The 15,243-nt window shown below is 45.0% G+C and overlaps 1 protein-coding gene across 1 annotated transcript in view; it reads left to right on the top strand.

Moving 5' to 3' along the window:
- Window positions 1-4,282: 4,282 nt before the first annotated feature.
- Window positions 4,283-15,243, top strand: part of GOT1 (glutamic-oxaloacetic transaminase 1) — a 32,474-nt gene continuing 21,513 nt past the window's right edge. The window contains exons 1-2 of the mRNA XM_047702642.1: window positions 4,283-4,501; window positions 13,551-13,732. Coding sequence (XP_047558598.1) covers window positions 4,384-4,501; window positions 13,551-13,732 — 300 coding nt within the window. The 5' untranslated portion in view covers window positions 4,283-4,383. The remainder of the gene's footprint in view (window positions 4,502-13,550; window positions 13,733-15,243) is intronic.

Genomic DNA, 15,243 nt, shown 5'->3' with positions numbered 1-15,243 from the left:
TAGTAAGTGTCCTGTAAAATTCAAAGTGTTTTCTATTAAATCACTTAATTCTGAGGCACTTGGGTGTGAGTGTCTGACTCTTTTTTTTTTTTAAAGCTTTTACTTGTTTATTTGACAGAGAGACACATTGAGAGAGGGAACACAAGCAGAGGGAGTGAGAAAGGGAGAAGCAGGCTTCCTGCTAAGCAGGGAGTGTGATGCGGGACTTGATCCCAGGACACTGGGATCATGAACTGAGCTGAAGGCAGATGCTTAACCAACTGAGTCACCCAGGCACCTGTGAGTGTCCGATTCTTGATTTCGGCTTGGGTCATGATGTCAGAGTTGTGGGATAGAGCCCCGCATCAGACTCCACACTCAGTGGAGAGTCTGCTTCTCTCCCTCTCTCTTTCTCTGCGCCTCTCCCTGATCACGCTTGCTCTCTCTCTCTCAAATAAATAAATAAGTCTTTTTTTAAAAAGACTTATTTATTTATTTATTTGACAGAGAGAGAGAGAGAGAGATCATAAGCAGGCAGAGGCAGGCAGAGAGAGAGGAGGACGCAGACTCCCCGCTGGGCAGAGAGCCCGACGTGGGGCTCCATCCCAAGACCCTGAGATCATGACCTGAGCCGGAGGCAGTGACTTAACCCACTGAGCCACCCAGGTGCCCCTAAATAAGTCTTTTTAAAAGTACATCATTTTATCCTCACAGCAACCCCATGAGGTAGAACTGTTATTATCCCCATTTTATAGACGAGGGGAGGAAACTGAGGCATGCAGAGAAAACTAGTTCTAGAGGCCATGCTTTTAACCACAAGAAGCTATACTGCTTCTTAAGTACCAACACTCTACAGCACAACAATTTCTTCTAAAGATTTTATTTTTTTAAGCAGGCTCCATGCGTGGAGTCCAACATGGGGCTTGAGATCAAGACCCTGGGATCAAGACCTGAGCTGAGGTCAAGAGTCAGATGCTTAACCAACTGAGCCACCCAGGTGCCCCTTTAAAGATTTTATTCTTAAGTAATCTCTGTACCCGCTATGGGCTTGAACTCAAAAACCCCGAGATCGAGAGTTACATGCTCCACTGACTGAGCTAGCCAGGTGCACCAGCACAGGAGTTTCTAAATGGTACCCTGGAACTGAATTATGGCCAGCAAGTAGATAAAACCATCGACAGTTGTCATCCAATTGATATCTCTGTTGTACAAAGGTCTCAGCAGCTTTAAAAAAAAGTTCTGCCCATGTGGTGCCTGGTTCAGGAACTAAGGTTAGCTGCTGTGTACTTCAGACCTCATTGCACATACACTTCTATGGGTAGGAAGGACCAACAGACCCTCACTTGGTCCCTCCATGTGTGTAGGTGGGGAGAAGAGTCCTACATACAGGAGGAAGGAATGAAGTGAGAGAAGAGAAGCGAAAGGAGCTGATTGTTCCACTAAGGCGTGCCTAGGAAACAAGCCAGTTAATTTGAAGGATGAGGTTGATAAGTGATCACCTTCCTCAGCAAGAGTAAATGCCACCCAGCCGAGAACACCACCGCCTTAGGGGCTCTATGCTTATCTTATTGGCCACTACTCAGCCACACAGTGATTCTGAACAGATTGCAGGTTTGGCTTCTAGAGAAATACTCATTCAGCACACAAGTCAGCTTTTGAATAATATCCTACCCTTAGTGACAGCATACACCTAAATGTAACTATTCTGAGGCATTTTGCCCTTGAGTACAAAGTGTGAAAAACTCCTCCCTCTCCCGACTTGTTCCTAAGTTTAGACCTTCAGGGTATCAGGGGCAAAACTGAATACAATAAGCAGGTTTGGGTTTGGTTAGAGGTCTGTGCAGTGTCCATGGCTGACCTGGCCTGGACTGCCTCTTATGCTTGGGGCAGCGCTGCTCAGCTCTGAACACTTCCAATTTCCAGGCAAGTATATTCTACAAGAATTCATTCCAGATGAAGCTGTTGCTGTGTGGGTTTCTAGTTCCTCCCTCCCAATTCTTTTGAAGAAAAAGGGAAAGAAAAAAAGCCAGGAGGGAGTTGGTAGAGAGGATGCTATGACAGTCATAGCAAATCATGAGGCAAGGAGAATCCTAGTCCTCCTTTCCTTTGACTCTACTGCTCTCTTCCTGGACACTCACTTTGCCTGGTTGCCTACTTGTTTGGGCAATGTTTGCCTCTGAAGAGTCTTTTGCTTGTTCTAGCCATTCAGCAGGGAGGCAGCATTGCTCAATTCCAAGTCAAAGTGTTAAAATTAGCAATGGCCTGGAAAGCATTTTGTTTATTTCAAGATTGGCATTTTGTGTAGAGGGATGGGGTGCAGGGCTCAAGAGAGAGGGAACTGAATGTAATCTCCAAGAACCTAATATTACCAAGGAAAATGTTTGAGACTTGGATCCCACATGATATGTATTTTCCCTTCCCGCTACACCCAGTTAATTGTTTGCCCCTTTCTAAAATTTAGAACAGATATTATGAAGACATGAAGAAAAACTACAGATGTCACTTTCTTTGCCCCTATCTCCTTGACTTGGTTACGGAGCTGCTTAGATTGTCAATAAATATTTATTTGGACTTAGCTAAGTTCATCATGTTTAGGTAACCACGGATTGTTTTTCCTGCAGGAATGACGTAAGAAATGACCATGATATTGTTGGCCAACGCTGTGAAGATCATCCTTCTCAAACTCTGGGAAGGCTGGGCTGTACAACACCCCTCTCAGCAGTTGCCCTTTGCCTCTGCTTTTAGAACTACTAACAGTTCATTGTCATTTCACCTTCCGTGTTGAACTTGCAATCTTAGAGGAAAGCAGTATTAATGAAACACCCTGAGCAGTTAGCTTTGAAAGCAGAGTCAAAGCTCCTGGAAAAAAGCAGGTGATAACAAAGGTTGGCAGGTGCTGTCCAAAGTCTCTTTGGCTTGTATTGGTTACTATGAGTGGAAAATTCATTTTGAGATTTGTATTATTATCAATGAACAGAGGCTGGGGTATTATTTTCTCCTGAAACACCAAGAGAATGGATGTGTCCTTCCACCATTTATTGCTTACTAAGTGCAAAACACTAGGGGATACTTATATAGGGTAGGATCTCTAGCCAAAGATCTCTACCATCTACAAGGGGTGTGGCAGATGGGCAATGACAACAACAGCTAACTAACATTTAGGGGGTGCTTACTATATGCAACTAAACACTTTGTATGTATCAACTCATATAATGCCTACAACAGCCCTAAGGAAAATACTAGTATCTCCACTTTACAGAGCAGGAACAGAGAGGTTAAGTCACTTGCCTAAAACCTGCCTGTCAGTAAATGACAGAGCTAGAATCTAAAGCTAGGTGTTCTGGGTGCAGAGCTAGGTTCTTAACTAGGGCATTTTCTGAAATGGTAATATTGCCAACAAGGTACAGAAGCACAGGAAAAGAGAGGAGGATTTTGACCAGAGTGGGGGGGGGTAAGAAGAGTCTTTATGAAGGAGGCATTTATTTACTCGGGATCTTGAAGGTCGCCCGGTGGAGAGAGGAGCTGGGGAGGAAGGAACAGCCAGACTAAAAGAAGAGGCAGTTTGGGTACCAGCCAGATGATGACAGCAAGATCTGGTTGAGTGCGTGCGGGGGAGCAAAGCTGGAGAGGGACACCTTGCCCAAATCCTGAAGGTCCTTGAGGACCAGGACCCTCTTTGTAAGGAAAGGTCACCCCCCCCCCCCCACTTTTAGTAGGATGTCCCCTGCCTGAAACCGGCAGGCGGCCCACCCATATTTCCTTCGGGGAGAACAGCGGGCAGGAATGGTCAAGGTCGCCGCGTGCGCTCCGGAGCTGCACGTTCAGGCCAAGGACTTTTCGTCCCGAGCGCTCAGACGCCGGGGATCTGGCTGCCAGCCGGGGTCAGGAAGGCGCGCGCTGCCCGGCCCGGCCCGGAGAACGCCTGCTCCTGAGTGCCGGAAGGCCGATCCTCCGGAATTCCCTCCGGCCACCTTCCTCCTCGCTGGGCCCTCGAAGGTCAGGGAAGCCACCTCCCGCTCCCCGTGCCGCTCGGCTCCTCCCGCCAGCCCCGGAGGCCCCGGAAGCAGGCCCTCAGCCATAGGAGTCCGCTCTGCCAATCAACCCTAGTCCGGGTCCCTCTCTGCCGGCGCCCAGTGCATTGGTTGCATCATGACTGGCCTCCGATAAGATTCTCTGCTTGGATTGGCTCAGAGCGTCCCCTCCCTCCTGCCCTTTCTGCGTCAGAAGCTCCCGATTGGTTATCCGCGTTGCCAAGTTCCGAACGCGGCTAGACCATTGGAGGCCGCGGGCCCGCCCCTGCCGGCTAGGTGAAGGTGAGAGTCTCCTCCAGTCGCCGTGTCTAGACCGGACCCAGTGGCTCCAGACGCAGAGTGGAAGCTCTCGCCTGTCTCAAGCTCTCCTGCTATGGCGCCTCCGTCTGTGTTCGCCGAGGTTCCGCAGGCCCAGCCGGTCCTGGTCTTTAAGCTCACTGCCGACTTCCGGGAGGATCCGGACCCCCGCAAGGTCAACCTGGGAGTGGGAGGTAAAGATGCAGCGAGTAGGAGCAACCTGGGCAGTGGAGCAGACCTAACCCGGGTGGTGGGTGCGGTGGGAAAGGCCGAGGCCTGGCTTGATGCTGGCTGGAGAGGTGGCAAGAATCACGGGGCTGTTTTTCAACCTGCCCATTTTACAGAGGGGCATGTGGAGTCCTTGGAAAAAGGAGATGTGTCCAAGGCCCACAGTGCAGGTGTAAGAGCCAGGACACAAACCCAGTTTTACTGATTCCCCATTCTGTGTTCTTTATACTACTGTATCCTTTCAACTGTTAATAAATGGGGAGGCCCAAGATAAGGGGAGGGAGGAAGCCAGGAATCCTGATAGGCTTGATGTCCTGGTTGCTGGAGAACGAATGAAGGAGAACTCTGAGCCTTAGGAAACTCTTGTCTGGGTTAGTAAATGTTTGAGTGACTACCAGGTAGGTCACAATCAGCCCTTTACCCAAGCCTTGTGGGGAGAAAGCCTGAGGCGTGCTTTTGGTCTCCTGGATATCAACATCAAGGTGTGATACAATAGAAATCTAAAGTGCTTCTGACACAGGTTAATGCAGCCTGGGAGGACCTGGGAATCATATTCTGGTCCTCGTAGATGTGGTAGGAATGGTTAGAGATGGTAGGAAGGAGTGGAAAGAGTGGAAAGGAAGTAGAAGCTCGCTTTCGCCCATTCTTGTCTTCAGTTCTTGCTTGGACAGCTGAGAGCGTGGGCCTCAGTTTCCCCTTCTGCAAGAGAAGGCTTTAGATTGGAGTACCTCAGAATAACTCTAACCTTCGGTGAATTTGTCATTTCTTATCACTCTCACTTAAATGTTTGAAGCTCCAAACACACTTGATCATACACAAAGACCAGCCAGGTTGAAGAAAATACGATGTTCATGCTAAGGAACAGATTCAGAGTGAAAGGACCAGAAATTTTGGAAAGAGAAAATCGAACTATTTTGTAGTGGATGGTGGTGAGAAGGAGGTTCAGAATCAGGCTTCCTGCACTGACTGTACATAGGACCTGTTAAAAATAAGTCTTCACTAAGGAGTATGGGAAAGAGGTGAGAAAAAGCCATTAAAAAGTATGGTTTGTTTAGGCTAGGTAATGAGTTCATTGGCACCCATTATATTATTCTTGTGACTTTTGTGTATGTTTGAAACTTTCCATAATAAAGCATTTTTTAAAAAGTAAATACCATATAGTTTCAGCCATGGAGAGTAAGTGATGTTTTTACTGAGTAGGAGAAGTATTGAAAGTTTGCCTTGAGTTGAATTGGAGTCGGGTACCATTCAAGCTCTTAATTTAAATCCAATTTATAACCTCCAAGTATTTAATTAGGGCCAGATATATAATATGATGTTGACTTAAATACATCTTCTAAAAATGTTCCGTTTTTTGGGGGGAGGGGGGTCTCAGTTACCATTAAACGATCTTACCGGGTTTTTGTGAGACTCAAATACATTTCAAGCACTTAGAATAATGTCTGGCAAATAAGTACGGGTTATACAAGAGTTGCTTTGGCATTTCTTTGGGTAGGTTGCACAGAAGATGTTGAAAAAAATTTTCAGCTTAAGAACTGCAAAATGAAATCATTTCTGACATTGGTTCAGAAATAAACTGCTGGGTGCAGAGAAGTAGCGCCTGGTCAACCCAGGCCAGAAGTGATTGGCCCAGAAGTAGAGTTTGCAGTTCAGGTGGTCATCTCACCTGTGACGGTGCCTTTGTCATGTTTCCCAGGAACCCAGGAACGTTCCCTCCTTACCGGGAACAAATAATGTGTGCCTTTAATCTTAATGTGTACAAGGTCTCTGGAGGGCTGTTGCCGCCAGAAGGAAGCTGAAGCCCAGTTGGATAAAGTAGTTTGCCCCAGGTCATAGGGTTATTGGTGGTGGAACTGTCCTCTCCTCTATTTTGGGTCCTTTAGGTGGTCCAGAGGCTGCCAGTGTGCACTGTAGTGGGAAGAGCCGGGAGATCTCAGTACAGGCCATCCCTGCAGTCCAGCAGCGTGACCTTGGGAGGGCTGTATAGCATCCTGGAACTCAGTCTGTTAGTTGAGGAACAGAGATGGAATGCCTCCCTCTCTCAAATTCTACTCAAACATTCACTAGCACGTTACATGTAGGATAATGATGTTGGCCTCATTAGTTGGCTGAGGATTAAATGAGTAATTATGTGTGAAATGTGTGTGAAATGTGATACATAAGTGAAAAGTGATAAAAATACTATTTTTCTTTTTATGATCTCTTTTTTGGTGGATGGCAGGGGCTCAGATAAGGGTCTAATTAGAGTAGAAAGAGAGGTCTCCTTCCAGCTTTTGTATGTTCTAGCTCTAGTTAATACAAATCCCCAAGTATATCCTTTGTGAAGGAAATGTAATTAATTAATCACTGACTTTGGAGAAGATACTCCCCACCCCACCCGCTTAAGATAAAACCCAGGGGAGATTATCCAGCTCCTGTTCTAGTGCTGTTGGATGTGTTTAAAATAAGCTGCAACTATAATTTCACTACCTAGTTTCTACTTGCTGAGTTTCTCCGGAGATACTCTTGCTGGCACTGGTTCCCTAATTTCCTTCTAGGTAAAGCAGAGCGTCACATTTAAGTACAACGTACCCTGAGCTGGCCATTTTGGTGCTTCTCAGGGTTTGAGACCCGTGGCTTCAAGGGCAGGGGGGACATGGGTCCAGCCTCATGCTGCCTGAACAAGACATTGCTTCACAGACTCCAGTCTGTTTATCACGGGAATTGAGCTTCCTTTAGTTCCTTTAGTTCCTTCCTTTAGTTCCTTTAGTTCCTTCCTTTAGTTCCAAATGCTCTTATTTTAATATTCGTTGTGTTTTTTAATGGGGATGTCTAGCATCTTCACATAAAATTGTCGGATAGAAGTGCTGTATCAGGTGTCTCTGAATACTCCCCGGCCCTCGTCCCAGGACTCTAGTTGGAAAAAAGGGCCTTAAGAGGCATATATATGTGCAGGGGCTCCTGGGGAGGGGAGTGAGGAAAGTGGAGATGTTCAGGGGAAAGGAGGGGGATGGTTTGATCATTTAATTCTCTGCGTTCTTCCTTCCTTCTGGAAAGCAGCACTCCTGAACTCCCCTGAAACCTGTGTGATAAAGAGGCCTCCGTCACACAGGCCTCTGGGGTCTGCTTGCTTCAGGCTTTCTCTTGCTCTTAGAAAAAAACCACATGGACCCATGAACTTAATAATATGACAGCCTAGCTCTTATAATCCACTTGATCTTGGGCAAATTATTCAACGCTTCTGACCTCAGTTTCCAGATCATAGTATCTGTATTGTGAGTCATTACAGGAATTAAATGGGTTAGAAGAAAAAGTAAAGCGCTTAGCACAGTGCCTCGTAGGTACTAAGTATTCAGTAAGTCCTTGTTATTACGATGGCTCAGGTACTGTTGACATCTGTAATTAGGGAATCTTTCTTTCCATCCTGCGCTACTTCCCTGAAAGCCAGACCCATCCTCGGTACAGTTTGCTAAACACATCCTACAAATGCAGCATGTTCAGAAAACTCATCATTTCCACCTTCCCCTCAATCTTTCTTTTTCTACTTACGTTTTACATCTTAGTGGGACCCCTTCTCCATCCACCCCCTCCCCATCCCCACATCACCACCAGCCTTTATCCAGACTAGACAGACTTTTGTGTCATTTGTCATCTTTTCCCTGTTCCCACATCAGTTTATTTGGTCATTAGGTTCTGTATTTTATACCTCATAAATCTATTTTGAGTATCTCGTCTTTTCTTTACCCTTGTTGCCACTACCTGAATCAGAGACTCCATTACTGCCTCTGAATGCCCGCAGTACCCGCCTGACTTCACTATCCATCCCTGTTCCCCTTTGCAGTTTATTTTCTGTCATGTCACTCAGATGATCCTGTTCAAATGGACCACTATCCACATCACTCTCTTTGAGTGCTTTCAGTGGTTTCCCCATTGAAACTATGTTCCTTAGATGAGGATGTCCTCCAAGACTCTGACCCGTATTCCTCCACAGGTCCTATGTCTGAGCCCCAAAGATGCAGATCCTCAGAAGCCTCCTGTCTCCAAGTCTCTTGGACCTTCAAACAGGCGTTCCCTCAGTCTGGTGAAGGGAAGCAAAATGTAACCCCCCCCACCTCCCGAAATAGGCTCTAAGCTGGTTATTTGTTTATTTATTTAAGATTGTATTTGTTTATTTGATAGAGAGCACAAGTAGGTGGAGCTACAGGTAGAGGGGGAGGGAGAAGCAAGTTCAGTGCTAAGCTGGAACCCCGACTTGGGGCCCGATCCCAGGACCCTGTGATCCTGACCTGAGCTGAAGGCGGCTGCTTAACTGAGCCCCCAGGCACTTCCTAAGTTATTATTTTTTTTTTTTTAAGCTGGTTATTTTTAAGAAACTGTAAATACAGGAGAAATTCTGAAAACCAAGTAAAAGTTACCCTTTTTATAAGAAACATTTACATTTATAAGGGAAATATCCATTTGTAAGAATGTCTTTCTCAGGTGACTCTAAATCTGGAGGAACTATCAGTGGAGAGGCGGGGCTTAAATCTGCATCTTGACCTTTCTCGTGTTTCCTGTGCCTCTAAGGTCATCTTGCAGAGTTGACTCCCCACCCCCAACATCTGTTGTCTTTAGCTGAAGGTGGTATTTAATGTAAGGGCTTTGGCCACTGTATGGAGTTAACTCAGTTGTTGTCCTGTGTCTCTCCCATGTATACAGGTGGTAGAGGTTATTAAACTTTTGTTTTTCTCCTGTTAATCTGTTATGGCAATCTAATTATTAGACCAGCCAAAGAAACTAGAAGGGCAGAAGGGAAGACTCCGCTTCCACGCTGGAATGCCGTTCCTTGACTACCTTTTAAATTCCTACTCACTTTTCATCCTTCATTCTCTGTAAAGTCTTCCCTGACTCGTTACAAGAGAATTAAGGGCTGTATATACTGTGTTTCCTCCAGGGCAGACAGTATCTTATTCTGCCTTGCACATTTCTGTGTAGCTACTTGTAGCCAATGTCTCCTCCTTGGTAGATTCAGTAAGTCCTTGTTGAATGAATGAGTGAATGAAAACATGGATGAGAAACTCCTGGGTCTGACAGACAGGAATGAAAATCCACTGGGAGAGTAGGAATCATAGTTGTTAATAATGCTTGACCTCATTGCTCTAGTCACCGAGAACCTTCTTCTGTTTGCTTCATTAGGGCAGTTAGGCAAGGCCTGGGGTATGAACCTGGAACTGAACCTGGGAGAAACTGGACTGTGGAGGAGGCAGGGGAGGTATAACTTGGCCACTTTCTCCTTTGTCACAATATAGACACAATGACTCCTTGCATCTAGTCTTACGACAAGATTTTTTAGAGTAGTACAAAATAGACGGTATGGGTAAGAATGGTGGTTCTGGGACTTTTTTTGTCTTTCCTATTTATAATACATGGTTTACAAATGAATTATCATAAATACAATACATATGGCATAATTTTGCAATACACATAATCTCCAAACACAGATATGAAGCGTAACAGAACTGGTTTTTCTATGAACACCCACATTGTACATCTAAATAGTATCCCCTCTGTGTGGTTTAGTTAAAGATACGTTTGCCCTTGCTGCAAGTTGCATTTCCAGAAATCAAATTTACTTTCAAAGGACAAAGATTTGGCACCAGTGAGGATATTCAAAATAATGAGACATCATGTCTAAAAATAATTCCAAAAGAAGAATTCCAAGAATATAGAGAAATCTTCAGGGACAACTCTTACTTGGAAGTGGTTATTTTGACATCTGTTTAAAAAACCACACCAGCGGTGCCTATGTGGCTCAGTCGGTTGAACGACTGCTTTTGGCTCAGATTATGATCTTCAGCTCAGGTCATCATCCCATGGTCCTCATCCCAGGGTCCTGGGATCGTGCCCTGCATTAGCAGGGAGCCTGCTTCCCCCTCCCTCCGCCCCTACCCCCTGCTCTTGCACACACATGTGTTCTCTCTTTCTCTCTCTCTCTCTCTCATTTCAAGTAAATAAAATCTTAAAAAGAAAAAAAAAAAAAACCAGACTAAATCCCACCTGATACAATAGGCTTCTGACTTGTTTGGAAGGAATTTGGTAGTCCAGGGGGTAGCGTGTGAGTGTTGTGGCAGTGTTGCCACAGTGTTGTGAGTCACAGCCACCTACCTAGAGACCGTTGATGGGTTAGTGGCTGTGTCAGTCTGCACTTCTATCTACATTCTTATTACTCATTTGAGGTGCTTATCAGATTCATAGATGACACATCCCTAGAGGGTAGAGTTCATTGATAGAAGAAAGACCCTGAGGGCACGTGGGTGGCTCAGCTGGTTAAGCCACTGCCTTCCACATCCTGCTCCCAGCTCCATGGGGAGTCTGCTTCTCCCTCTGACCTGCTCCCCTCTCATGCTTTCTCTCTCTCTCTCTCTCTCTCTCAAATAAATAAATAAAATCTTAAAAAAAAAGAAAGACCCCAAGTCAAAATGATCTTATAAAGTCTTTATTCATTGTATGACTTTTGACTGTAATTTTACATCTAGAAACTTTAAGGGAACATGCATGAATATATGTAAAGATATAAGAACATTTTTCACGGTGTTTATAATATCAGTCAGAAGCAATGCAAATAGTAAATAAATTTTGCATGAAAAGGAATGTAGTCTAGCTACTAAAATTGTGTTGTAAATGGCTCATAAATATGAACAGTGGGGGCGCCTGAGTGGCTCAGTGGATTAAGCCTCCAACTCCTGATCTCCGCTCAAGTCTTGATCTCAGGCTCATGAGTTCCGGTCCTGTGTTGGGCTCAGTGCTGAGCATGGGGCCTACTTAAATAAATATGTATGAGAGTAAATAAGTAAATAAGACAAATGACCAACTGAATTCATGATAAGAGAAATGTGAATTAAAACTACCCTGAGTTACCATTTGCATCCTCATACTGGCAAAAATTTACTCTGGATGAGGCTATGGGAAGCAGATGCTTACATGCTGATGGTAGGAGTGTTAACTGATAAAATCCCTGTGGAGGCCAATTTGGATATATGTCAGAACTACAAATTTTTACACATACTTCTTAGCCTACAGTTCCATTTTCAACCCTGCATCTATCTTATGGATATATTTACATGAAGATGACATATGTATGAGGTTGTTCACTGAAGCATTGTTATTACATAATAGCCAGAAATTGGAAATAGCTCACATGTCCATCAACAAGAGACTGGCAAAACAAATTATGGTACATTCATCAGTTATGCAGCTGTAGAAAAAGAATGGAAGAGGGCACCTGGGTGGCTCAGTTGGTTAAGATGTGACTCTTGATCTTAATTCAGGTCATGAGCTCAGGGTGGTGAGCTCAAGCCCGAAGGGGGCTCTGCTCAGCCTGGCATCTGCTTGAGATTCTCTCTTCCTCTGCATCCTCCACCCCCCCCCCCTTCGCTCACTTGTGCTCTCTTTCTCTTTCTCAAAATAAATACATCTTTAAAAAAAAAAAATCAAAGGGCACTCTGTACACAGAAAAATATCTTTAGAAAAAGCAAGGAATAGAACAGTGTATAGTATATGTTACCTTTTATGTAAAAAAGGGGGACATAAGAGGCTGTATTTGCTTATGTATGCATAGGGAAATTCTGGAAAGATACAAAAGAAATGAAGAATAACTTATTTATTGGAGGGGAGGATTTGGAACGAGATAGATGGAGGCTTAGGATGGAGTGGGGACGTGAATATATCATCTGTTAAAAGAATAGTGAATGACAATGAAAAATACTTGTATTTAGTAAGTGGAAAAAAGCGTGTTGAAAATTTTATATACAATATGATGCAGATTTTATAAAAGAATATGCTCATGTAGAAGCTCAGAAGGTTGTACACTAAAATGTTCATACTCTATCTCTGAGTGCTGAGATTACATATTAATCATAATGTTTATCATTTGCTCTCTGGGCTTTTTAAAATTTCCTACAGTCAGCATATGTTGTTCTGTAAACAATCTCAACCACCCTAAAAAGTGGTTTTTAAAAAGAAGTCAGGGGTTCATGTTGGGCAGAAATCAACAAGATAAAATAATCAGAATTACTCTAAAATTTTCGATTTCAAAATCACTTGAAAAAGTGTGGGTCTGTTGGAGAACTAAACATTCCAGCAGAGTCAGGTGACCCCTGTGGGGAATCAGCTCAGATCATTGGCTTGGGTGCAAGCCACAGCTGGTGCCCTCTAAAGCTGTAATCCTGAGATAATCATACGGTACAAGAGGGAGAAAAAAATCAGTGATAGGATAACAGAACTAGAAATACTTTCAGTGTCGAGGTGCTTAGAAATTTGCTACAGGCAGGATTAAATATTATGAAATAGATACATTTAGATCAATAAAAGTGTGGAATATGAAGTAAGAGGAATAGTCAGATGCTCAGGCATGGCAGAGAGAGGACAAAGATGTGTGCAGACATCAAATAGGTTGTCCGGGATTGTGTAACCATCTGCTGGATTCTTCAGCCCCGGGGCCTCTGCTCACGATTTGTCCCACTTCTGTTCTTCTAGGACAAGAGGAGGAGGTAGGCCTTTTGCCACCTCCTTTCCACATTTTATGTTTGAAGTTGCAGCAGTCATGTGAAGTAGCACCTAGCACTTTTCCAGAATTCTCTTGGGAGATTTCTTGGGAGAAGGAAGATGATTCTGGACTCATGGCTTTACAGATCTCAATGTGCTAGGACGATCAACAGAGCAACTGTTAGGTGGTCGTGAGTGTGCAGAGTGCTGTCTCGTGCACTCTCTGTTCATCAGGCTCTGTGATGTCCCAGTGATATTTCAGCATTCTGTTTTTTCGAGGTCACATATTTAAGAGCTTGAGTATCTGTAAGGCTGGCACCATGGCTGTCTTGCCTGCCCTAGCGCCTCACCCAGTGCCTGGCCCAAAGCAGATGGACAGTCAGGAAATGAACTTGATTTTCATTTCGCTCTCTGTTTGATGGAAGGAGGTAGAAGGCACCCAGTCCCAGCACCTGCTTTTCCTTGAATGAAGCCTGCCTCCTCCCTCTTAAGCGACTCTTCGCTGTGTTCCAGCTTACCGCACAGATGACTGCCAGCCCTGGGTTTTGCCGGTTGTGAGGAAGGTGGAGCAGAAGCTCGCTAATGACAGCAGTCTGAACCATGAGTACCTGCCCATCCTCGGCCTCGCTGAGTTCCGGACCTGTGCTTCCCGCCTGGCCCTCGGGGATAACAGCCCAGCTATCCAGGAGAAGCGGGTGAGTTTTGGGAAAGGATGGACAGTTGGCCCTTGAACAGTGTGGGGGTTAGGGGTGCCGACTCCGTCGAAAGTCCTTAAATCACTATGGACTCTCCCAAAACTGACCTGCCGATAGGCTACTGGCCACCTATGGATAACCACAACACAAAACACGTGTTTTGTATGTGTTCTTAAAATAAAGTGAGAGAAGAGAAAATGTTACTAAGAAAACTGTAAGGAAGGGAAAATATATTTCCAATTCTGTACTGGGTTTGTGGGGGGAAAAAAGTCCAGGTGTATGTGGACCTGCACAATTTAAGCCTGTGTCATTCAGGGTCAACTATATTTTCTTTAGAAATTGCAAAGGTGAGACAAGGTTGAAAACTCAGTTTGGTTTAAAGTCTGTTGAAGTGTCCATGAACAAGGGTTTAAGTAGTGTGAACTGAAGGCCGGGGTAATGCATGTGGTAGGGCCGGACGGCAAGCCTGGCCTCTGTGGCTGCTGGGTCCTGTGCTGTACGTAGACAGTCACATTGTGGCTACTAGGTCGAAGCCATTTGTGGAAATGCCAAGCCAAGGGAGTTTTAATGGAATGACCAAGATAATCAGGTCTGGACCCAGATCTGCTCTTTCTTTAACCACGGTTAAGGCATTTACTCGCTAACCCCTACATGTCATCTGTGTTAGGAAAGGACTGGTTTGTGGTTCATGATCCCATAGGGGATTATTTAAGGGGCCTCTGAAGCCCTTGAATTTTTTTTTTTGTTGTGTTGTGTTGTTTGTTTGTTTGTTTGTTTTTGGGAGAGAGCATGCACAAGGGGGTGGGGGCAGAGGGAAAGAGGGAGAGAGTCCTAAGCAGGCTCCACGCCCAGTGCAAAGCCTGATCTGGGGCTTGATCTCACGACTGTGAGATCATGACCTGAGCTGAATTCAGGAGTCCAATGCTTAACTGACTGAGGCACTCAGGCACCCCCACACCCTGACATTTTATGCAGAATTCTGTGTGTATGTGTTTTTCTGGGGAGAAGGGGATTCAGAAGCCAGGGATAGTGGTAGGGATAGAATTGGGATGTGGGCTGAACTTTGGGTAATGAGGCCAGGACTCTGGTTCCCAATTCTGGGAATTAGTGTAGAATAGTATCCCCTGGGGAATTTTATATACACATGTACAGATGGGTACATGTGCTCCTTCACTCCCTGTCCTACTTGTCCATTTTTTGTTTTTGTTCTTGTTTTTAAGATTTTATTTATTTGACAGAAAGAGCGCAGGCAGAAGCAAGGAACGCGGTGTGCAGAGGGAGAGGAAGAAGCAGGCTCCCCGCTGAGCAGAGCCTGATGTGGGACTTGATCCCAGGACCCTGGGATCATGACCTGAGCCAAAGGCAGATGCTTAACCAACTGAGCCACCCAGGAGCCCCGCTCCCTGCCCATTCCCTCCCTGCCCTTTCAGATCCCAGTTCCCCTTTCCTCCCCCCAGTTCCCTTCCCTGCAAGGGCATAGTTTTTTTTTTTTTTTTTAAATATTTTATTTA

This window comes from Lutra lutra, chromosome 14, assembly GCF_902655055.1.
Source record: "Lutra lutra chromosome 14, mLutLut1.2, whole genome shotgun sequence".
NCBI lineage: Eukaryota > Metazoa > Chordata > Mammalia > Carnivora > Mustelidae > Lutra > Lutra lutra.
This window is presented reverse-complemented; position numbering and strand designations above follow the sequence as displayed.